The sequence below is a fragment of the Pavona decussata genome, unplaced genomic scaffold (genome assembly GCF_977016875.1).
Source record: "Pavona decussata unplaced genomic scaffold, jaPavDecu1.1 SCAFFOLD_236, whole genome shotgun sequence".
NCBI lineage: Eukaryota > Metazoa > Cnidaria > Anthozoa > Scleractinia > Agariciidae > Pavona > Pavona decussata.
In genome coordinates this window covers 696,577-720,829 of record NW_028145641.1, presented here as the reverse complement: position 1 = coordinate 720,829, position 24,253 = coordinate 696,577, and the positions used below count along the sequence as shown (strand labels likewise).

The 24,253-nt window shown below is 39.9% G+C and overlaps 4 protein-coding genes across 8 annotated transcripts in view; 3 read left to right on the top strand and 1 right to left on the bottom strand.

The window, feature by feature from the left end:
- Positions 1-19,990, top strand: part of LOC146457913 (fibroblast growth factor receptor 4-like) — a 201,383-nt gene extending 181,393 nt beyond the window's left edge. For 3 of the 4 annotated variants that reach the window (XM_085091410.1, XM_085091408.1, XM_085091409.1), the window contains exons 13-25: positions 3,776-3,892; positions 6,060-6,098; positions 6,224-6,311; positions 6,954-6,993; positions 7,431-7,662; positions 7,956-8,066; positions 8,599-8,789; positions 9,343-9,465; positions 16,226-16,296; positions 16,820-16,860; positions 16,987-17,083; positions 17,641-17,740; positions 18,639-19,990. In XM_085091410.1, coding sequence (XP_084947536.1) covers positions 3,776-3,892; positions 6,060-6,098; positions 6,224-6,311; positions 6,954-6,993; positions 7,431-7,662; positions 7,956-8,066; positions 8,599-8,789; positions 9,343-9,465; positions 16,226-16,296; positions 16,820-16,860; positions 16,987-17,083; positions 17,641-17,740; positions 18,639-18,704 — 1,316 coding nt within the window. In that variant the 3' untranslated portion in view covers positions 18,705-19,990. Of the gene's footprint in view, positions 1-3,775; positions 3,893-6,059; positions 6,099-6,223; positions 6,312-6,953; positions 6,994-7,430; positions 7,663-7,955; positions 8,067-8,598; positions 8,790-9,342; positions 9,466-16,225; positions 16,301-16,819; positions 16,861-16,986; positions 17,084-17,640; positions 17,741-18,638 lie in introns of those variants that run through there. The other variant, XM_085091407.1, reaches the window with a different exon arrangement.
- LOC146457915 (52 kDa repressor of the inhibitor of the protein kinase-like) lies at positions 3,907-5,164 on the bottom strand (the record flags this gene model as incomplete). The annotated part of the gene is made up of 1 exon (XM_085091397.1): positions 3,907-5,164. A coding segment is annotated over one exon (549 nt), but the record flags the coding sequence as incomplete, so codon positions are not given.
- LOC146457914 (uncharacterized) lies at positions 10,128-11,721 on the top strand. Its single transcript, XM_085091449.1, has one exon. The coding sequence runs from the start codon at positions 10,128-10,130 to the stop codon at positions 10,929-10,931; it is 804 nt and encodes a 267-aa protein (XP_084947575.1). The 3' UTR covers positions 10,932-11,721.
- A 3,035-nt stretch (positions 19,991-23,025) lies between the features above and the next one.
- The window catches only part of LOC146457911 (uncharacterized), a 49,641-nt gene continuing 48,413 nt past the window's right edge, over positions 23,026-24,253 (top strand). The window contains exons 1-2 of one of the 2 annotated variants that reach the window (XM_085091437.1): positions 23,026-23,236; positions 23,362-23,730. In XM_085091437.1, coding sequence (XP_084947563.1) covers positions 23,161-23,236; positions 23,362-23,730 — 445 coding nt within the window. In that variant the 5' untranslated portion in view covers positions 23,026-23,160. The remainder of the gene's footprint in view (positions 23,237-23,361; positions 23,731-24,253) is intronic. The other variant, XM_085091441.1, reaches the window with a different exon arrangement.

The window sequence follows — 24,253 nt, the reverse complement described above, 5'->3', positions numbered from 1 at the left end:
ATCCTGTCGCATAAAAAAGCCATCATATATCACGCGACAAAATCCGCCCTCGGTAACTTGATAAACACCATAGAAACCTAATACACAAAGATTCAAAATCCACAGTGAGTAATTTTAATTTAATAAAACAATTTGAAACTTTTTCGATTTGGGACATTTTTCTAGACGCCGAAATTGCATCGAAAGTGAGTAACACTATATAAAGCGAAAAACATTTCTTTTATTTTATTTTCATTTTTATTTTACCTCTAAGGCCATTAATTTCAGACGTGTTTCCGTTCTTCTTAATAAGGTAGTAGTCAATAGCCTACAGTGAAATTATTTGCATTCCGTTTAAGGTTATACAATTGATAACAGAAGCATATTAAAATATGCTGATTCGTTACAATACAAGAACGTCACCACTTAGGAACCTCTTTTGCGATAAGCATCCCGGAATCCCAGAATCCCCTGATCCCAGAATGTATTCAATCAGGAAAAGACGTTCACGAATTGTTTTTATTTGATTTTTTTCATTTCTTTCCTTTATCGGCAATCTTTAATGGAGAAACAACATTAGCAGCTTTAACGAAGGGAAGCCCTGACCCAGGTATGGGGCTTTTTTGCGGACAAAATATCGAACATGGATACATCAATGTTTTGTTCAATAGTCTATTTTACAGTTGTGTGCTTGGTGACCTGGCCTTGGATTGGAAGCGAGGCTGGGGGTGACCTTGTTTTGATACAAACCTCACTGCTTTTCATATGTAGGTCATACTGTTCTTATGCTAACTAGTTTCCATTTACATATGAAAAGCAGTGGGGTCTGTATCAAAACAAGGTCACCCCCAGCCTCACTTCCAATTCAAGACCAGGTCACTAAGCACACAACTGTAAAATGGCCTATTACGTTCTTGCTATGCGTTATAATACAAGTCGTAAAATAAAATAAATCAATTTCGTCCGGGATACATCGATTTTGGATGTCATACATCGATGTTGTGGAGCATACATCGCTTTCCTGAATCATTAATTCGTGACCGTATGCAACTAAAAGATGTTCGACAAAACTAAAAGATGAGGAAGCGGAAATAGAAGTGACCGGAAGCCAGCTAAAAGAAGAGGCCCTGGGAACTAACACTCTCAATATGGCGGAAATAGAGGAAGATTAGCGAACACACTTTTGAAAAGCACAATGCAAGGTGCACGAAATTGGCTTCCCAACATTGATGGATCTTTTATGTCTTTGGGTAGGCTACTGTAAAGTGCAGAATGGCAAAGGAACACTGCATCCTACGACTCGGTTGAATTTTCTACTCGCCGTTGACGAGAAAACGATGAACTTAACGTGTACGTGAAGGAAATTCTTGAAGTAACACCAAGCGCTGGTCAACGCCGTTATTGAAGGGAGCTTGAGGCAAAGGGGCTTACGAATCCATTGCCATCATATTTAGGAATCTATTCGAAGAGTGGATCCGGTTGTTAGCACTTTAAGAGCAGCACAGCAGATAATTTATAGAGTGTACAGTGTGCCATGCCCCAATGCGTTATGGTAAAATAAAAAAAATCGTTGAAGCGCCATTTATTTAACACCACCTCCTTTTTAATCTTCTAACGAGTCTCTGTTTAATGGGGTCACCTTTTGTAACAGGCCTCCCTTCACCATTAGACCCCACTCCCTCTTTTCAAAACAGTCAGGTACTTTGTCATTTCTCTAAAGGATGACACTGGTCTTAAATCTGGGTCGTGCGAGGGCTATGGTAGGGAGTTGAGAGTGTAATCTTCATGCATGAGCATATAAAATGCCAATTCAATTCTGATATATCTCATGATTTGAAATACCTCCCCAATTCTATTAAAACCCCTCACTAATCACCCCCATCCAGTTTCCCAGCCCTCACCTTCCTTATATTATGCTGCCTGTTCCTTGTGGTCAACAATACTGATAGTGGCTTTGCCAGGGAAAAAATCCCTCTGGCACCCAGGGTAGGTCAACAAATGTCCCTTGCTGTTTTTATTATTAATAATATTATTAATAATATCGTTACAGGTATTCAATTACAATAAGTTTCAATTTGACACCTGTAATTGGACACCCACATGATTGTGCGCTGATTATGTGGCAAATAGGCGCGCGGAGAACCAATCACGATCAAGAATTTTGTTATAGAATGATATGTAGCGATATGTGATCTGATTTGTGATCTGTAGCCTTGGTCTGCCAACTAAAACGTTTCTCGCCACAGCTGAAAGAGGATCAATTTGGGACGATGGTGCAGTAAATATAGAACGTTTCGAGTCCTCGACAATTCTCTCAAAGTCCCTTGAAAGTTCATTCATAATAAAAACAAGTTCGTTTAGATCTGAGATCACCCCAACTTCATTTGGGAAGGCTTCTTCTATTCTTAGAGTCAACGTGACAAGCGTTCTTTCGTTTTCTCGTAAACGGCAACTAAAAAATGCAACCGAGTCGAAGGATGCAGTGTCCCTTTGCCCTTCTGCACTTTCCAGTAGCCTACCCAAAGACATAAAAAATCCACCAATGTTGGGAAATTCGTACACCTTGCATTGTGCTTTTCAAAAGTGCGTTTGCTAATCTTCGTCTTTTTCCGCCGTATTGAAAGTGTTAGTTCCCAGGGCCTCTTCTCTTAGCTGACTTCCGGTCACTTCTATTTCCGCTTCCTCATCTTTTAGTTTTATCGAACATCTTTTAGTTGCATGATTCAGGAAAGCGATGTATGCTCCATAACATTGATATATCCTGGGCGAAATTGATTTATTTTGCAACTTGTATTATAACGCATAACAATAACGTAATTGAACAAAAAAATTAATGTATCCATGTTCGATATTTTGTCCGCAAAAAAGCCCCATACCCAGGTTAGTGACTTCGAATGGTCGTAAGACTCAATTAACATTTCATTCCTACACTTGGCATTTACAGTATCACATTCTGTCATATATCACGCGACAAAATGTACGTCCAGTAACCTGCTAAAGACAATTAAGTTGTGCCGAAAGCTAATATATAACAGGTATCTAATGTCTCTTCAAATTTTTGTTCTTCAAAGTGAATATTGCTTTATGAAACAAAAACAAAAACGTTTCGATGTGTTTTTACTTTTAAGGCCAATAATTTCGGTCAATTAGGTAAAAACGGTGATAAAATTGTTTCTACTGAATTTTTCTTATCCTTTTATTTATACTGTAACGTCGTCAAGGGTAAAGGCTAGGAAACACAGTAACTTTAACAGACTAAGATTTTCACAATGCTACGTTTATTTTCCACTCCTTGAACATTCGCAACAATCGGCACTGGTCACGTGTGTGACGTTGACACTTGTCTGAAATCGTAGTTTCGCCTCAATATGAATTGCAGCGCTCGCATTTTGTTATGCCATCCTTTTATTTAAAAAAAATTTCCCAGTTAAATTCCTCTGACTTTGATCCTGTAACTTAAACCGTTTTGGACATTTTGGTATCCTGTTATGGCAATTACCTTAATTTTTCGTAATTCCAATTATCGTGCTTTCTTGGGAAACAAGAACGTAAGCCTTGTGGATCCAAGGTGGTGTTACTGAGATGGTGGATATTAAGACTGAAATAACTCGGTAATTTTTATGCCATCACCCGAAATCACAGTCGTGTTACAGACATTTAAAAAAAATGTTTAAACGTGCAAGACACTGTTTGAGTTCCCATTTAACACCGCTTTTCCCGCCCAATACAGACCACTCCTTTATCAGAAGACTGGAAAAAGTGGATGTGAACCGTTGTTTAACTGTATTAATTCTAGATTCTCCATTTGATGAAGAGATGATACTTCATGCTGGTTACTTAACTGTAATCCTCCTGTTAATAATATTGGTTATTATTCTGAGTGTCATCGTTTGGAAAAGGCGCAGTCGTCCAGGTACGTTAATTAAGTATTGACTATGAAGTGGTCCTCTTGTGTGTGATCTACAGTCGTAGCCGTATTTCCTCTGACGTATCTCGTCTCCCTGGCTGGCATTTCAATGTTGGTTCGCAAGATTTGCTAAACACAGAGAGGGAGGAGGGTGCACGGGAAGAACATTATTTCTTGGTTGTGAAATATTAACAAGGGAGCTTGGTTTCCATTGTACATCGCATGATCTATTACTCTTTCTAAGAAAAGGGAAGGACTCTCAAGCTAAAAAGAACACGAAAGGTCACCATGCTAGTTCAAATATGATAAACATCTATTTCTCATGGGAGATGAGCCCTGCTATTATCAAAATGCAGCCATTACAGGCGCGGATCCAGGATTTTGAAATGGGGGGTGAATTTTTGTAATAATGTAAAAGAACCAAAGCCTGGTTGAGGTGTTTGAGGTCTGTGCATCAGCATGATTGACGTCCGATGAATAATTAATATTTTCGAATTTTAGGCGAACGCAAATGCCTTTTATTGTATTTTAGATTTGTAAATTCATTTGCGGAATTCTAAACCGGGACGACTAATTTCTTGTCGAAATAGCAAATAGCTTTTGGTGCCTTGTTGCATTCGAATTGTTGCTAGTCTTTATCAAGAACAATGAGAGTTTACCGTGTGTACATTGATTCCTAAAAAAATATGCAATCCTGAACACATTACCCACTAATGTCCTCTACGATATTTACTGCCCAAAAAGTGATGGTTCCGTCATCCTTCTTGGATGAAGTTCCATAAATGTTCGGCAAATGCTGTCTGTCTCCAGAGCAACCATCGTGTTACCATGCATGGCGATGACGGACAAATCAGAGAGTCTGTCCGTGGTCATTGTCGATCTCAGCCAGGTGTGGAGTCTGCGGAGACAGGACAATGACCTTTCGGCCTCGGTGCTTTCAATAGGTAAGACAACCAGAATCTTTAGCAGCTCACGGATATTGGGGAAGAAAATACCATCTGCATGGCTAGCTATAATGGATGCAACGGATTCATCTGGCATAGCTTCTTGCCTCTTCCAATGATTCGACCAGCGAAACAGCTCACTTTCAAACGTCGCAGGAAGCGGAAGAATATGCTCCCATTTCTCTTTCAGAACGTTGAGAAGGCTAGTTACAGCGTTTTCATCTTTTTTGCTGATTACCTCTGGCACGAAGGCACACGGCTCATAATGAGCTCTCTCTTTGTGGCTGAAAAGACAGTGTGTTTGTGGGCTCAAAATGAATAAATTGATTGGTAGAACCAGTCATCGCTTATGCACATTCTCCACCTCAATCAGAGAAATCGGAGAAATCAAGTATTATTTCAATATTTTAGATATAAGAAAAAAAAGAAAGAAGGGGGCTCAGAAAAAGGGAGGTGAAAATCAGTTCACCCATTTCATTTCCCCTGGATCCGCGCCTGCATTTTAAGGATCCTAGGAATTATTCTAATTCATTATTCTACTCAGTGGCACAAAGCAAACTCTTTTGTTTTGTTGTTGTTATTGTTGTTTTTGTTTTTTTTTTTCAATTTTCATTGAAAAACGGCTGACTTACAATGCGTTACAACGATTTACGTTACGTTAAGTTACGTTAAGTTTTAATTCCACACAGCAGCTACTTTTTCTTTTTTTTTTAACAATTTTATTCGCCCTATTGATATGACACGTCATTTACAATGCTGAACACTACTAACATTACATAGTATTAGCACAGCAGCTACTTACTTACAATTACATTATTATTTTAAATTGCTTACAATAACAAAAATAACTTGCAATTACATACAGCAAAGCGCTTGTTGCTCGCACTAAATTTACACATAATTATCCTTGACTAAAAGTACAAATTTTGGAAATCAGACACTGTTACAGTGATTCACATTTAAACTCTTTATGATTTTACCCTTTGGCATCATTACACCATTTACACAATAAGATACAATTACAATTATGCTGTAACACTAACACGGCATAGGACAAGGGCTTGGAGCCATGATCTTAAGTTGCACAAAACAGTTTAACATGTCTTGGAAAGAGTAGGCTTAATCTTAAGTAAAATGGCAGGGAAGGGAGGGTGTGGTGGGGGGGGGGGACTAAGAATGATGATGCATGATGGTTCCCATTTTCTAATTTGCCCATTATTTGACTCGAGCTCATACCATGGTTTCAGCAGATGCAGGTATTGCAAAAGGTTGGGAAGGTTTGCTTTTGTTTTAGCTAACCATGTATGATATCGCCATTAAAGGAGACAATAACTGTGCAACTGTGAAGTTTTCCGGTCTCAGACCTAAGGCGATGGTGTTTGCCATTATTAAGTCTTCAGGTATCCATACAAAGCTAACTCAGAGATTTTTCATGGCACTTTTCCAGAAACTGCACCACGGTCAATCCTTCAAGTAGAAGGGTAAGTGTTCTGCATTACATGTGACATTCAAGCGTTAACCGTTAGCCGTAAAAAGACCAAACAATTTTAGTCGTTAGACATAAAAATGAAAAATTAGTCGTAAAAAAAAGGTAATTGTAAAAAAATTCCTATCCACAATGTGCATTTTAAAGGTTGTCAAGATCGCTTCTTAGACTTTTCGTGTCTTGTCCAGTGGCTGGTGTTCCCTATTTCAGCCTGTTACTTATCATCTGGGAAAGGTCCATAGAGACCTACAGACCTTAAAAATGTGTTTTGCAACAATGGAACTAACTAATTTTGAACTTTTAAGACAATTGATCTTTCTTCCAGATGTCTGTACATGTTAACCGTAACGGAGAGAAATAAACTGTTAGCCATAGAAAAGCCAAAATATTAGCCGTCAACCGTAGATGCCTCCACCCCACTTAGACCCCTCTTTCATGCTACCGTAGCATATCATATGTAAACTTCAGATGGAGAATGTAATGAAGAAGGGCTCCACCCAAATCATCGTATCTCTACGATGTAGGTAGTTCTTTAGTGTAAACTGATATCTACATGAACTAGAATATTAAAATTCGCGATTATTTGCCCAAAAGCAAACCGATCTCAAAAAAGTGACCAAATAAACTATGATCTCAGCAGGAATGGAACAGTAGGATCCCACGACAATATAGGAATGGTATGTAATTGTTCAAATGTAAAATCTATTCCTGAGGAGAACCGCAAAGCTAATAGCTGCAAAAATTAATATTCTAACATAATGAAGATACAATGACTAATTCTGCTTCGAGAAAACTTTTAAAGCCGACTCTTTGGAACCAAAGGCTGAACTATTAATTATTAGTATTTATCTTAAAATATTAAAGTCAAAATGTTTTCTTAGAATTCGTAAGTTAAGGATAATTAACAGCGGCTTTTCTCATTCTTCAAATCTCCAACACATCTTGTACCACAGCCTTTTAATGACTAGTAAAGGTAAAACACCAATTCTCAATCTCATTACATTTATCGCCTTGGATTATGTTTATTTAGTTAACCATTCAGTAATAAAATTTGCCAAATTGTTAAATATTTTAGTGATAAATTGATTTTATTTTTGCCACTGTTTGTCCTTAGAGTAGCATAGTGGTGCCAACAGAGCAAGCGCAGTCCGTTATGTACGAGCATCCGGATGTTGGAGTCTATATGCCATTAAATCCCTCGACGATGAGTTGGGAAATAAATCGGCAACAACTTAAAATTGACAAAGTCATTGGCAAAGGAGCCTTTTCTGTAGTTGCTAAGGCAATAGTGTTTAATATACGTGGTATCGAGAACAACGCTACAGTAGCGGTGAAAATGTTGAAAGGTGAGTTCGATTTCATTTTCTCTTAATGGCTCAGCTTAACGTTTGTGAGCTGTTAAACGCAATCTAACATTGTTACTTCCAACAACAATTTTGAGTTGAAATGAGTAAGTGAAAACAAAAAAATTTTCGGTTAAACAATGTATTCAATTAATGAGAACTTTAATCCTGTATTGTTAGAACAATCATAATGTTGGCCGCAATCAGTGGAACTTTTAGTTTCCCAGCCATTAAACCATTTTATTATTTATTTTTTTTTTAGTAAATGACAATCTTCCTTGCTTTATTCTCTGCAGAAAATGCTCCAGCATCAGACAGAAAGGATTTGCTTTCAGAGCTTGACTTGTTGAAAAAGCTTAAACCTCACCCTCACGTGATTAAGCTGATTGGATGCGTTACCGAGAGCGGTAATAACAATAACTTCTTCACATAAACAACATCTACATTTCATTCTAGCACATACAGCATATACCAAACCGGCATATGGTGCTGTTTGTGCGCTAATCCAACGAAGGATAGTATTTTAATTACTATTTACCTCCCCGCAATGTCCAGGACTTCGTGTGAACTTTTTTGCCAACTAAGTCAGAAATAACGAGACTACTTTGGGCTGACTATCTACTGGTTTTCTATAACCTAAGACAATTCCTGGCACTCGATGTCGGTGAATATTCTTGTATATTTACCTCGCTCGGTATCCACCACTACCCTCCAATCATTACCCATGCTATACCATCGTGAAACAAACGATTAATTTGTATCTATCATTTCAAACTACGATGTCTTTCATGGCATTATCCACCTCTAATTTGATGAATCATGACGATATCAAAGTATCGGCTAGACATTGGGGTTAACTTGAGTTATTCCCACATGGGCTTATATTCAGATGCTCGCTTAGGTTCATATTAATATGACCGCCTTTGTCTTGCTTTCTAGACCCTCTATTGGTCCTTATTGAGTATGTACCATTTGGTGACCTGCTGGGATACTTGAGGAAGAGCCGAGGACTGAACGACACATACTACAAAGACCCGGATATCAAACCGCAGACCAGTCTAACTGCGGAACAGTTAATAAGGTTTGCTTGGCAGGTTTCTGATGGGATGTGCTATTTGTCTTCAAAAAAGGTATGCTACTTCGTACTCTATACTCCGACTGTTTTCAAGCAACATGAATAACATCTTAAGGCTGGGTTACACGTACGAGGCAAGCATAAGCATAAGCTCAAGTTTGTTTGCACGGGCGATAAGCATAAAAATAAGGCGACATACGCAGTTGCAGTGAATTAAAATTTTGGCGTCAAACTTTTGAAAACTCACTCTCTGGCAGGACAAAACATTCTGATATCGCTGTCATTGAATCTAATGGTACTGTCCAAATAACAGACAGAGTACAATGTACACGAGTTTCCCAGACCTTTGCACTTGCCTTTAGGATCTTTCTCTTTGGCTGGCTGGCTGGCTGGCTGGCTATAGTTCACCACTGCACTTTTTTTTAACACCTACCTACAAGCTACAGAAGAATTGGGAGAATTTTCTACACTGTGTTTGTCGATATTAAACACTTGATAATATCCCCATAGCGTTCTATTGACCATCCCGTGGGGAAGAGGTCTACATGGAACGTACATCAGTGCTCCATTTTAGTAGTTGCAATAAAGAAAAAAGAAATTTCTTTTAGATAATCCATCGCGACTTGGCTGCAAGAAATGTTCTTGTTGGTGAAGGAGAGAAGTGTAAGGTGACAGATTTCGGGATGGCAAGGAATGTACAACAGGATAATATTTACTCCAGAAAAACTAGTGTGAGTATTTACAAATTTTTAAATAATTGGTTTCTGCTCAACAAACGAGAGTCACTTCTAAGTCCGAATTTATCGTGACTGATAAGATTCTCATATTTGTGTCTCTTATTTTCTGTATTACGTGTGTCAATCCCACACCTTGTTTACATTTTTTCTGTTTTGCGGGTCTAAATAGTCTTGTGTTTTAAGTTCAAAATATCAATAACTATTGTTGTAATAAGTAAATAGTGTTTCGCTGACCAAATGAATATGAGTGTTTCCTGTTCGTAATTCGTTGATTGACATTTGATTCACTAATTAACTGCGTGAATGACAGTTAGTGGCGCAATTGCTAAGTAAAGTTGACCTTTGAGTTTATATGACACGTTTCCATGTTAGAGAGCAGTCGGTGTTTTCACCTCGCTAACCTGTATTTTGTTCTGCTGACCCGTTTTTGCTGACCTGCTTTTTACTGAAATATTTTGACTGGATAACGCCACAGAAATCGAATAAAACAAAACTAAAAGATTATACGATTCCGTGTCCAGTCATCTATTTAAGAACCTTTTTTCCCCGGACCATTACATTCGATTTCTATCGCTGACCCGTTGGCCTAAGGGATGAATGGTTGATGGTTACTGTGTACTTTGGACTCGTGTGGGAATCAGACGCGTAGCCCGATAATGGCAGAAGACAAATTGAAAGCGGCAAAGAAAACCCGGAGAAACGCTAAGTCATCCTTCACGAGATGTGGTAACTGGCTGACTAACATTGTTGACGTTAAAAGGCCTGAATCGGAGGTAAGAGACGCCTTAAGTAAAGTTGAAGAAGGGTACAACGACCTGGTAGTTAAACATGAAAATTACACGACACTTCTAGATGATGATGAAGAGTTTGAGGAAGCTGAGATTTGGATTTGGAACGAATGCCAGGGTTCTTTCATGAACTATGTAATGCGAGCTAAGATGTACTTGGACAGTTTAGTTAGCCCAGAGAAACAGACCTTAGAAAATGGTCAAGATAAGGAGAAAACCGCCAGTAATCAATCAAGTATGATCGGAATTTCAAATATGCAATCTGAAGGGGATGTGGTTTCCGGTGGCAGTTTTCATGATAACGAACAGGTCCCTATTGTCAATGCTGTACAAGAAAACGTGCAACATCCCCCTGGTAGTAGTGACAATGAAGGTGTCAATGACAATGTTCAAGTTCCAATTAATAATCCAAGTCCTCCAAGTAACGCTTGTGGTTTTAAAATGGAAAAACCGAAGTTACCAAAGTTCGCTGGAGACGTGAGGGAATACGCAATTTTTAAAGCTGATTTTAAACACGCAATCGAAGCCCGGTACACCAAACGAGACTCGATCACCTTTTTACGTACATGTCTCCAAGGGAAGCCCCTAGATTTAATTAGAGGGATTGGGACAGATTACGACGCCGCGTGGGAATACCTAGATTCTATTTATGGCGATCCAAGATTTGTATAGGACACCATAACCCAAGATGTTGTGAAGTTTCGCGCCCTGCAGAACGGAGAGGACGCTAGATTCTGCGATCTAGTACACTTGGTTAAGCGCTGTTACAACACTCTGAAAGAAGTGGGTGTTCCAAGCGATATGGATAACAGTCACATGTTATCCATTATCGAACAAAAGATGTCAACAGATGACCGGAAAGTGTGGTCTAGGGACCTAGAACGAGACGGAAAGAAGGCGACATTGCAAGGGCTTATGGACTGGATGACCGTAGAAATGAAGTCACGCATGCGTGCAACAGCGCCATTGAGAACCGGTTCAAGTACCCAACGTTCAGTTAATCATTTCCTGGGAGATGCAAACAACAAAGGTAACGCAACTTGGCACAAATGTTGGATGTGTAGAAACTCCGCTCACTGGCCAGACCAATGTCAGAAGCTCGCTGCTCTGAGTATCGATGAGCGAATCAAGATCGCCAAAGAGAATCACGTATGTTTTGGGTGTCTTAAAAGGGCTGGAAGACAGCACAGGATGGAGAACTGTACCCGAAGACAACGTTGTACGAAACAAGAAAACGGAACACAGTGCGAACACTTTCATCATCCACTTCTGCACAAAAGGAACGCGTTCAAAATAGGAGTAGCAGCTGTCGCAGCCGGCGAAGGTGTTCTTCTTCCAGTAATGGCAGCTAACATTTACGGACAGAATGGAATCCAAAAAAACGGAAACGTCCTCCTCGATACAGGCGCTCAAGTAAGCCTTATCCGTTCCGACAATGCTGAGCTACTAGGACTAAAGGGAAGGGATATCTCGTTGACCATAACAAAAGTTGGCGGAGAAGAAGAAACCAGGAGAACGAAAGAGTACCGTGTACCAGTCAGTTCGGTAGATGACCGCAAGAAGTATTCGATAAAAGCCATCGGAATTCCAAGCATCAGTGATGACATTGCTCCAGTTCCAACTTCACAGATCACCGAGCTCCTGGGACTGCAAAACGAGAAGATCCGACGTGGAAGGGGACCGATTGACATCCTTATAGGAATTGATCACGCTCACATGCATACAGGCGAAACCAGACAAGCAAGAGAACTTGTAGCAAGACAAACACCATTGGGATGGGTTGTGTTTGGAGGCTCATCAGGAAACGTCCAGCCAGTGAGTCGTATATTATTTGTTAAGTACGCTATGCCCGTGGACTTATCTGATTTCTGGAAAACGGAAACCATGGGAGTCGAGGTAAAGCCATGTATCTGCGAAGCTGACAAGTTAAGCCAAGTAGAAAGAGAAGAAGCAGAAGTAATCAGTCAGTCCTGCCAGAAAGTTGGCAAACAGTGGATGATTCCATACCCTTGGAAAAAGGATCCGAAACTTCTTCCTGATAACAGATCGTTAGCGCTGAAACGGCTAGAAGCAACAGAACGTCGTCTGGAGTCTAACCCTGATCAGGCCAATGCATAGACGAGCAAATGACCGAAATGTTGGAGATGAATTTCTGCAGACAGTTATCAGAAGACGAAGCGAAGAATTACGAGGGACCCGTACATTACATACCGCACCACGCAGTATTCAGACCGGAAAAGAAAAGCACGCCAGTTCGTATTGTTTTTAACTCGTCCTCGGTGTTCAAAGGCCATAAATTGAACGATTACTGGATGAAGGGTCCTGATTTGCTGAACAATCTATTTGGTGTGGTCCTGCGTTTTAGAGAAAGAGAAGTCGCACTGGTCGGAGACATATCGAAAATGTACCATCGCATCTTGATACCCGAACGAGATCAACAGGTTCATCGATTCTTATGGAGAAACTTAGACACCTCTCGCGAACCAGATGTCTACGTTAAAACTGTACTCACCTTTGGCGACAAGCCAGCCCCGGCAATGGCACAGACAGCACTAAGGAAAACTGCACAAGAATGCAAGATTACCCACCCCAAGGCAGCTGAAGTCATAATGAAGAACGCTTACATGGATGATATCTGCGACTCTGTTGACACAGTGAAGGAGGCAAAACAGCAAACGGAAGATGTAGATGATGTTTTAGACAAAGGCGGTTTCAAAGTCAAAGGTTGGATCTCCAACAAGCCCTTGAGAGACGAAAATCAGAACGAGAAGAGTGAAATGACGACGATGTTTCAAGGAGCAGTTGAAGAGAAAGTTTTAGGAATTACATGGAACAATCAGTCAGACACGTTATCGTTCAAGGTGAACTTTGACTTGATAAACCGAATCACAGAAGCCGAACAGCGATATCCTGAGGTTAAGTTAACGAAGAGAATGTTACTAAGTCAAGTCGCCCGAATTTACGATCCTGTCGGATTCGCCGCCGCATTTCTTATAAGAGCCAAGATAGGAATGCAAGAACTTTGGCAGACTGGAGTTGACTGGGATGAGGAGCCCGCACCTACAGTCCGTTACAAGTGGATCGAACTGTTCAAAGAGATGAAGGAGCTGAACAAGATCACCTTTCAAAGAAGTTTGTGTAGTACGAATGCAACAGAACCGCCAATGCTGTGTGTATTCTCAGACGCGTCACAAGATGCCTTTGGAGCTTGCGCCTACACCCGTCAGAGAACAAACGATGACAAGTACCAGGTCAGGCTGATTGCAGCAAAGTCACGAGTCGCACCCTTGAAGCAACTGACTATACCGCGATTGGAGTTGCAGGCCGCAGTCCTAGCATCCCGTCCAGCCAAGACTATCCAAGAAGAGTCTAGGATACGGTTCCAATCCGTGAAGTTTTTTACTGACAGCACGATAACGCTTGCCTGGTTACAAAGCTTATCACGTAGCTTCAAGCCATTTGTTTCCTCGCGTGTAGGAGAAATCCAGAGTAATACAGACCCGAGTCAGTGGAGACACATCCCAGGCGAAGTAAATGTGGCAGATGATGTTTCCAGAGGAATACGAGTCGAAGATTTGAAAGGAAGATGGAGCAATGGACCGGAGTTCTTACAACTTCCAGAAGAACTTTGGCCGCAAGAAACAATGAAACCTGTCCCAGAGGAAGATATGGAACGACGTCAAGTGAAAGTAGTCTGCGAAGTGAAGAAAGTTCAACAAGCCATCGACCCTAAGATGTTCTCTAGCTGGAGAAATTTGATACGAGTAACTGCACGCATACAAAGGTTAGCCAAGAAGATACGCTTACGAAAGCACGCCCAAGAAGGAAGAAATGGTCCACTTACTCCCGACGAACTGGAGAGTGCGGAGTTATTCTGGATTAAAGAAGCTCAAAGGAATCTGCATCGTCGAAAGGAAAAGGGAGAATTCAAGTCCCTGAGTCCGTTTTTGGATAGTAAAGGAGTAATTAGAGTTGGAGGAAGATTAGACGAAGCCATCGTCTCCTATGACCAAAAGCACCCTGCCCTTCTCCCAAGTGATCATTGGATCTCCTGGTTGATAACAAGACACGCCCATCAGTATGGACACAACGGCGTCGCAGCTACAACAGGCAAGACAAGGAGGAAGTTCTGGATTCTGAAAGCAAACAAGCTAAGCAAGTCAGTGAAGTTCAAGTGTGGATTCTGTCGTGAAATGGCGCATAAGGCCGAGACACAATTAATGGCGAATTTACCTGCCCATCGCTTAGCTCCGTATACCCCACCGTTCTACATCACAGCATGCGACTATTTCGGGCCTTTCACCGTCAAGATATCGAGAAACAAAACCGCCAAGCATTACGGAGTCTTGTTTACATGCCTGAACACAAGAGCTGTACATTTGGAGATGGCAGTGGACTGTTCAACAATGGAGTTTCTTCAAGTCCTGCGAAGATTTTTAGCCATACGAGGTCGACCTGCAGTCATAATGAGTGACAATGGTTCTCAATTTGTCGGTGCTGAGAAAGAGCTGCGTCTGATGGTAAACGACATAAACGAAGAAGAAGTTCAAGAGTTCTGTGGAGAAAAAGGAATGCAGTGGAAATTTGTTACGCCAGCTGCTCCGCATCAAAATGGTTGTGCGGAGGCACTAGTTAAGACCTGCAAGAGTGCCCTGAAGAAAGTTGTTGGCAGTCAAGTACTAACACCATTTGAGCTGTACACAGTTCTACTGGAAGTGGCTAATCTGGTAAACCAGCGACCAATTGGTAGGATTCCAAACGATCCAGATGACGGCAGTTACATATGCCCAAACGACATACTTCTAGGACGTGCATCGTCAGAAGTCCCCCAAGGACCATTCAAGGAAACTACGAATCCTCGCCACAGGGTAGAGTTCGTCCAGAAGATTATTGATTCTTTTTGGAAGCGTTGGAGTAGGGATGTTTTCCCATCACTCGTACCAAGGAAGACATGGCAGGTGGAACGGCGGAACGTGAGACCAGACGATATCGTTGAAGTAGCAGACACCAACGCTGTCCGAGGTAAATGGTCCATTGGAAGAATCGTAGAAGTGCACCCAGGATCTGACGGTCGAGTTCGAAATGTAAAGGTCAAGACGTCGACAGGAGAGTACAGCCGACCCATAACAAAGATTGCTGTCATACACCCAGCGGAAGGTGACGACTGAAAGGACAATGCTAGAGATAAGGACTACGCCCTTATCGGGGCGGAGAATGTTTCGCTGACCAAATGAATATGAGTGTTTCCTGTTCGTAATTCGTTGATTGACATTTGATTCACTAATTAACTGCGTGAATGACAGTTAGTGGCGCAATTGCTAAGTAAAGTTGACCTTTGAGTTTATATGACACGTTTCCATGTTAGAGAGCAGTCGGTGTTTTCACCTCGCTAACCTGTATTTTGTTCTGCTGACCCGTTTTTGCTGACCTGCTTTTTACTGAAATATTTTGACTGGATAACGCCACAGAAATCGAATAAAACAAAACTAAAAGATTATACGATTCCGTGTCCAGTCATCTATTTAAGAACCATTTTTCCCCGGACCAAATAGAAAGCCAGCGATCGCAGACGAAGCAACAGCCGGAAATATTTTTGCGTTCACAGGCTAATAAATATACCGATTTGATGTAGACACACGGTATGCTAGGAAGCAGAATAAAATACACCATTATCTCCAAAAATTAATAAAATGTAATAAATTATGTTGTTATATATATTTATTTTCTCGGTGGTGGCATATCAAAAGTCAACCAAAAACATTTGCGAGTTCTTTTGGGTGGGGATTGGTCTATTGATGCCAGTCAGAAAGGCATGACTTTTTTATGCATTTTCCAAGCTGAGGCTTCCCTCATCGTGAGACATTCCTAGTGGAAAAGAACAGTACCGAATATTTAGCGTCTTTACAATCAAATATGTAAGATTATAGCTTAATTTTCGCCATTGATATGGCCCTTTTCTTTCCAAGGGTCGTCTTCCTGTGAAATGGACTGCTTATGAAGCCTTGATGTATGGAACATATACAACACAGAGTGACATGTGAGTAATTTCTTGAATGGATTTTTTTGAAGGACTGAGTGAAACCCAAAATACTGACCGCAATCACTTCACCGACACATTGATTCATTCTGCAGTACCCATGAAATGATAAACAAAGTTTGCACAGATTTTCGTCCTCCTGAAGTATAAAACTTTAAACGTTCAATACTATACCCACTGTTCATATAGTTCAGTCTGTCTCCCTGTGTTTGCACGCTGTTCACTTGTCTCTACCAGTCCCTTTATCTTATTTGTTTTGCATGTTAAAGGCAGGGGATGACTCGAAAACCGCAAGGTTCATTTATCCCGCTGACTCGACTTTTTACACATATCTCATCCCTAATATGTTGTAATTTATTGTAATTTGCAGTAGTTTTTTGTGTATTAAGTGTCAAGAGAATAATTTGTCATAAGTCTAATAAATCCACTTGTTGTTGTTGTTCCTATAAATCCTATACATTCTGAGCAATTCCATTGTAACTACAGAATGGTAAGAAGTTCTTTTCCTTTTTACTTATTTTAGCTGGAGTTACGGTGTCCTACTCTACGAGATTCTTACTGTGGGTATGTTGAGTTACAAAATGATTAACGATCTAAACAGATCCGGAAAGGAAAGATAAATTAACGTACACTGTTATACTAGTATGGAATTCATTGCTTATCTCTAAAAAATCATATAATGTCTTCTAGGTGGATCACCATTTCCTGACATCAACGCTCGAGAAATTCCTGGGATGCTTCAAAGGGGATACAGAATGCCAAAACCAAGACACGTTGATGAGAAACTGTAAGCTAGTTTTCCACTGTTTTTGGTTTAGTTTTAATCTGACTACATCTGATGACACTTTTTTTACATTTTTAAGAAAATGCCATTAACGTTCGAGACTCTTTTAGAAATTTATTTAAAAGCAATTTCATGTAGTAGGTCGATACGTTTTTAACTTATTTTCAGTCTATTGGTTTTGGTTACTTTTCGTTCAATTTCGGTGGCTTTCTGAAGTTTGGGGAAAACCACAAATCCAAGAAGACGTATACAGATGGCCCCCATTTGGACATCATGATGTATTAACCGCTTCATATATGACGTCACATTTCTCGGAAGGGAAACATCTTTGAACGGGCTATTTATCGAAAAGTGCCATTGTCATTTTATTGTCAATAACTAATAACAAATAACTATACGTAAACTATAATTACTGGCAACTTTATAGTTACTGTAAGGTTACTGTGTAGGATCTCAGTAACATATGACAGCGCCACCAAGGCTTCTGCCCTTCCGCTACAATACTTTCTTTCCGGAAATTTTGTGATTTTTTTTTTTGTTTGTTTTTGATTGGGAATCAGATACAGGATCATGCTGAAATGCTGGGAGGAAAACCCAACTGATCGACCCACGTTTCGCGAACTGAACGTTACGATGAAAGAAATCGAAGGCAGCCATCCGGTAAGGAAATTAAATAAAGTAACCCAGTTCCAGTAAATGTGAAAATTCACTTCGAAGGAAGCTTTGTAGTATCTTTTTTGAGCGTTGGGAAAAGACTACTTTGCTCGCCTTCAAGTGGACAAATGTCCTTCTTGGAAATCCGAATAAATGTTGAATATTCCCTAAGAAATTAGTTTTCTATGTAACGTTCATCTACATTCCCAAAACGAATTTACATTCTGTGGAAAATCGTGACAGAGTTAACGTTCATTTTTTAAAAACTGTCTGACAAATAACTCTCACATTTTTGGAGTGCTAAGTTTTCCAGCCCTTTCACTGATAAGGTGCATCTAATTTTATCCTTTGTCGGGCTGAAAATGAGGTTAAACACTTGCTAAGCACGCCATTAAAGTTCTGTACAGTATGGCAGGACTTTAGTACATATCAACAATCTATCAATCAACGTGGCTATATTTCTGATATCAGTCCTATATTTTCTCGATAAGGAGGTTAGTTTCTAAAGAAACTCTGGTGCTGCGTTGGTGGGTAGTGGAAGTGACGAATGTTTGGTTTTATCAACAAAGTTGATAACGTGATCAACTCTCTTTACGGTGGCCAAATTACCGTATCAACTTTGTTGATAAAACCAAACATTCTATATTTTTTTCGACCTTGCTATGGTTTCCCTCGATATCTTTCCTACTGGTCAGTCTCTCAGTCCCTGTCCAACTTCCATTTGCTGTTGGAAGCGCCTGCCAGTGTACCATTCTCACCGCTTTTACTGAAAGTACAAGGGAAGCCAAATAAAACATTTTTCTTCTATCGTTTATACGACTGACTTTTCTGTAGAAGCCATTTTCATTTCTGTTCAGTAATGATAAAAGGCAAGGCTAATGCATAAGGTGCTTTTCCCTTGCAGACATATGTCAACCTCAGCGAGTACGACAACAGTCTGTACGCCAATGTCAGTGATTTGAATGTTTAGCTGAGAAGTTGATGAACCAGAGTTCTCTGCAACCTAAGATCTGTTTGATTCTATTAACCAAGTTTGTACAACTGGAGTTGTAATATACACCCAACACAGGGTATTGTAGTCTCAGCAATCTGATTGGTTCGGTCGGTACTCGAGATGTATAACACGATATACCATCGTTACTTTCGTTGGAAACGTATAATTTCTTTTTATTTCATCACGCAGTGATCTCGTCGCACATGTCTCGTTGGCCACGAGTTTTTAAACGCCTTCATTTTCAAGAATGGTTGGTTGTTTAAACTTGTTCTTTTTTTCGTGATATTGTGAGTTATCAATCATAGTTCCCTTTCGGCGATTTTTAACTGTTTGCAAATGGTTTTGACTTCCGAAAATTTTCGATGAGTGTGTTATTATGAAACGTCCCAAAAATTCTGTGTTATACTAGTCTTGATCTTAACTAATGTTTGTTAGTGACTCACCTTTACCGTACCCGCATGCCAAATTTCAACTCATTATCACATATCAAGATCAGTTTGCGCCTTCTGGACAACGTCGCATGCTCATCCCTAGTTGTTCCAAAGAGAAAATGTGTCATATGAAAATTTCCAAAGCATGACTGAGCCAAAACTCGGCGTGTCCGGTTTTTGAACTTAAGTGTTCGTTTATAGATGTAAAATGACGTCAGATGTAACGCGCGCGCTTTCTCAGGGGAAATTAAAGCCAATTCCGCTCGTATTTTTTCCATGTTATTGTGAAAACCAATCGACGGCAGTTTTCTATGGTCTATAACTTTTTATATAATAAACCGAATTCTACGAAGATTTTGATTGGTTCTCACTCAGGATCTATATAGTAGGACAGACGCATAGATGACATCACCATTAACAACTTTTGCTTTTAATTATATAAAACAAATAGGTTTTACGTTGCCGTGCCTCTGTTCAGTGATAGATCACAGAAGACATCAAATTGTGGTAAGAAGATCAGTGACACACTCTGCTGAGCCTCGTGTCTTACCACATTTTGACGTCATCTGGGATCTATTACTAAAAAAAAGCACGGCTACGTGAAATCTATTTGTTTTATGGGTTATAGTGACGTCATCTATGCGTCTGTCCTCCAATAGATCATAAGTAAGAACCAATCAAAATGTACGTAGAATTCAGCTTACTATAAAAAAAAATATAGACCATAGAAAACTGCCGAAGAAAAAATATTGAGGAAAACCGCAAACCTAATAGCTTCCAATAAATTTATGCTTAGTGACTCAAATTTCTGCAAGGCTGATCGGACTGCGCTTAACACGACAGCGACATGATAGAGACCAAACCGAGAATCAACAGAATGCGGAAACCGTGGACAGCTGTTCCGAGCTGGTTGGCTCTCGTCTGCACGGTGTAGCACAGCAAAAAGTAAAACAACCAACGCGAATCGAGTGGTCTACCAAATGCACGTGGTAGTGATTTCGGATGGGCCCAAATTCAGACATCCGTCCTCGTCATATCGCGTGACTACGAACAATGAACAAAAGAACTGAAATATCATGTCGCTGTCGCAATAAGTTAAATGAGAAAAGCAAAACTTTCCTTCACAGGTACATGGCCAAACGAATTTCAAAAAAAGTACAGCATATCGGATGATAATAATAATAATAATAATAATGATAATAATAAAATAATAATAATTATAATAATAATAATAATAATATTGAAGATGATGATGATGATGATGATGATGATGATAATAATAATAATAATACTAACAATAATACTTAATACTTGCAACGCGAGTTTTAACATGACGTGATGATCAAATGCGCAAAATAATGAACAAAACAGATAAACACTATAACATATACAAAAAAGATCTGCGGTCCAAAATATAAAAGTAAACAATAACCAAGGGACCGTAAACGAAAATGCTACAAGTATATGCAGGATCTGTAAAAGATCTTTCCCCAGACCTTGCAAAATAAATTATTAGTAACTTTTGTGTTATGTAATAGACCATTTCCGAGTTGCTTTGAACCTCATTATGAAAGCGAGGCTAAGTGCTAAGTTTTTGTTATGAAAATAAGTTTTAATTCATATGCAAACGATGCAAACAATACTTTCATATAAAAGGTTTGCACTTAGCCTCGCTTTTATAATGAGGTTCACAGCAGCTCGGAATGGCCTATTGCCTTGTAATTAAAACATGTAATGTTCAGTGTGTTTAATTGTTAATAAAGAAGAAATTCTCATCCTAGTTTTTCTTTGTCCCTCGGTAATTCTTAAATAAAATGCAGTTTTGTTGCTTAATTGAGGAATTATCCATATAAAATCTCTTTTTCTTAGACTCTTTTTTTCTACGACTGAGCGCGCAAGCCTATAATCTTATGATGGTCTTCTTGTGTCTGGCACGCGGAATTTCTTTTTTAAGTTGGTATTAAGGACTTTACAGGGCTGTCCATGTGGCCCTAGTTGTTCAAAGGCCAGATAACTTTATCCGCTGGATAAGACACTATACAAGGTCTAAAATATACTTCACGTTAAACGTTGTCCAAGGTTTTTGTACACTTTCAAACTTAACTGTGGCTGGAGTGTGCCAGGAGCTATCGGCTCCTGAGTGTGCATATTCGATTGTACAAGAGGAAATACTGAAATTTTGCACAGATTGAAACTGTCGAATAGTGACTTATCCACAGGATAAGGTTTTCTGGTCTTTGAACAACTGGAGCCTGGTGTTTTAGTGGGCTACATACAGTCAACTACGTTCCAAACTTCCAAAGGGTGTTCCGACTAGCGTGTTGTCAATTGGCGTCTCGGCTTGGCGGCGGAACAGTCAGTTTTTTCTTTGTGTAAATTGAATTAGGGAAGACCTGAAAAAATACTGGTTTAAAAGAAATCTTCTCCAGCTTTTTCCGCCCATTGCGGTATGCATTTTCAAGGTATTCAAAAATGCTTGATTCCATTAACGTTCAGTTTGTCTCCAACACGCAAACGAAGGCGCTATTCAATCAAAAGAGGCTACAATTATCACTTCATTTCGTCGAAGAACAAATTAAAAGAGTCATGAGTGAAATTCCTTGAAATGAAGCTTTGGAAAACAATGATTAAAACTAAAGAGGTGAACAGAAGCTCTTCCTGCATGACATACGAGTCATTCAAAGTAACCCGCTTAACATCCTGGCATTGTTCGCAACAAAACCTGCAGCTAAGCCGATTTCCTTCTCCACCTCTGATCCACTTATTGTACATTGCCGCTAACCCAATCAGATCATTGAAATTGCATCATACATTGATCCAGTTTTTAATAATCACAGTTCTTATTATTTTACCTATCATGTATATTATCATTTCATTTTACACTTCACCACGGCCGAAGTAACCGTGCCGTGTTTCCGTTATCATACACTAAGCTTTTCAAGTGAAGGTTACTCAGGGGCAATAAGCCATTGGTTCATTTGGTTGCAATCTGATATCAGTGTTCGGAAAGAATGACATTCAGCACGACTTAGAAATTCCAATTAAATTGTGAAGAAAAATTAGCATTTTAGGTCTTTAATTAGCGTACGTCACCCAAACTTTCGCAACGCTAAAAACCTAATACCCTTTTATTTTCGGACTGGTAAGTACTGAAAAGTGCAGAAAAGCGAGTTAGCATTTCAGTAAAAGCCAACAACAGCAAGATATAGTTCCCAAATATTTTCGGCAATTTAAATTTTGTGGTAAAAGTATCCAGGCAGATCAAGTTGTGGTAGCTCACACGAATGCATCTGCCGTACTGCCACGCGTAACTATGGTCATGCAGTACCTAATGAGCATGCATACCTAATGAGGCTTATAAGCAAAATGGCTTCCCCCTGCTGGTTTCAACCAAACTGAAATATTGCCCAGGATTAAGGGAATACTAGCTTTTTGAAGTGATTTGTCATCTTACAAGATGTTTTATTTAATCCATCGCTGATCCTGATTTTGGTAAAACGGGCATTGCAATAGCCCATTTTACAGTTGTGTGCTAAGTGACCTGGTCTTTGATTCTAAGCGAGGCTGGGGGTGACCTTGTTTTGATACAAACCTCACTGCTTTTCATATGTAGATCATATTGTTCTTATGCTAACTATTTGCATTTACATATGAAAAGCAGTGAGGTCTGTATCAAAACAAGGTCAACCCCAACCTCGCTTCCAATTCGAGACCAGGTCACCAAGCACACAACTGTAAAATGGCCTATTGCAAACATTGGGGTCGCCACTCGGTCGCTCCTGAAAATCGACTGGAACACAGGAAAAATCGATACTAGTCTTTCACAGCGTGAATGTATCGCGAAGAGACTAGGATCCAAATGAATATTTCCTGTCGTTTGGCGTCCTCCCTCGGGTGATATCATTCAGCAAATATAACGAACATTCCTCGTTGGTGAACGTTCCTCAGTTGAATTTGACGTTCAAGGGAAGTCTTATCTCACTTGCAGTCCTTCAGACAAGATGGATGCATCTTTTGGCAGTATTGTGCGGTTGTTTGTAGCGATCGCTCTGATTTTCGCGTCACTGCAACGATCTGGTAAACAATCGAAAATTGTGTTGAATTTGAATGACGTAAAGCTTTTGTTATTGTAAGTTTATGTTGCCTTTTAGTGTGAAGAAAAGCTAGCTCATGTTGGTATTCTGATCATTTTGCAATTTCAGAGGCTTTTAGTTGGAGCAAGGAGCCCGCTAAACCAACCATCGTGATAGAGGATGGGGTAAACAACAAAAATGTGAGACTCGTTTGGGATTTTGTACTTGATTCTGGTGAAGACCTTCTGACTGTTATCATTGCAAGAGAGGACCTTGACGGAGGAAACGGAGTTGAAATTGCTTCCAGGTTGAAAAACACCGGGTACAGTTACACACTGAACACTGATTTCGATAAACTTTATCGAGCGGAACTTGGCAACCAACTGCTAATATTCAACGTGAATAATGTTAAGGAATACAGATACGTCCTTAGAGTCACATATTCCAGAAGTGGTTCCCCCAATTTTGCTACATCCTCTGTACATGTCATAGTATATGGTGAGTAAAGATGAACCTTATTTCGAATTAAAATACGCGTGATACGGGTCATTGGCAAAGTGCAGACGCAGTTTGTGGAGGAGTGCCAAAAAATTTGAGAAAATTCAGATTGTGATAGTGGGTATAAAAAGCGGGCGAAGAAAAAAGCAGGGCACAAATAAACAAATGCGAGGGAAGTGTTTTTTCCCCAGTGCCACGCAATGTTCATCGGTCGTTCTGGCTGTTTTAGAAAATATTGAACTAAGCTTTAGAAGCTATTTCACGTTTGAGCAGAACTAATGGACCGAAATACTTATCTTCAAATCCTTGCAACCTGTGTTTTCATTCGAGTCAGAAAACGTGACTAGCCCTGCACTTACAAACTAGCGAACACTTGCACCTTCAATTTGTTGTAGAATGTCCCTCCAAGACTTTGTAAGTCACCTATGTACATGTTGAATTGGGTGCTATCCTTGCGTCGTAATCCAGCACGGAAGGAATGTGCAGCAAAGCGTGATTCTTGATGATACTGGCCGATAAAATA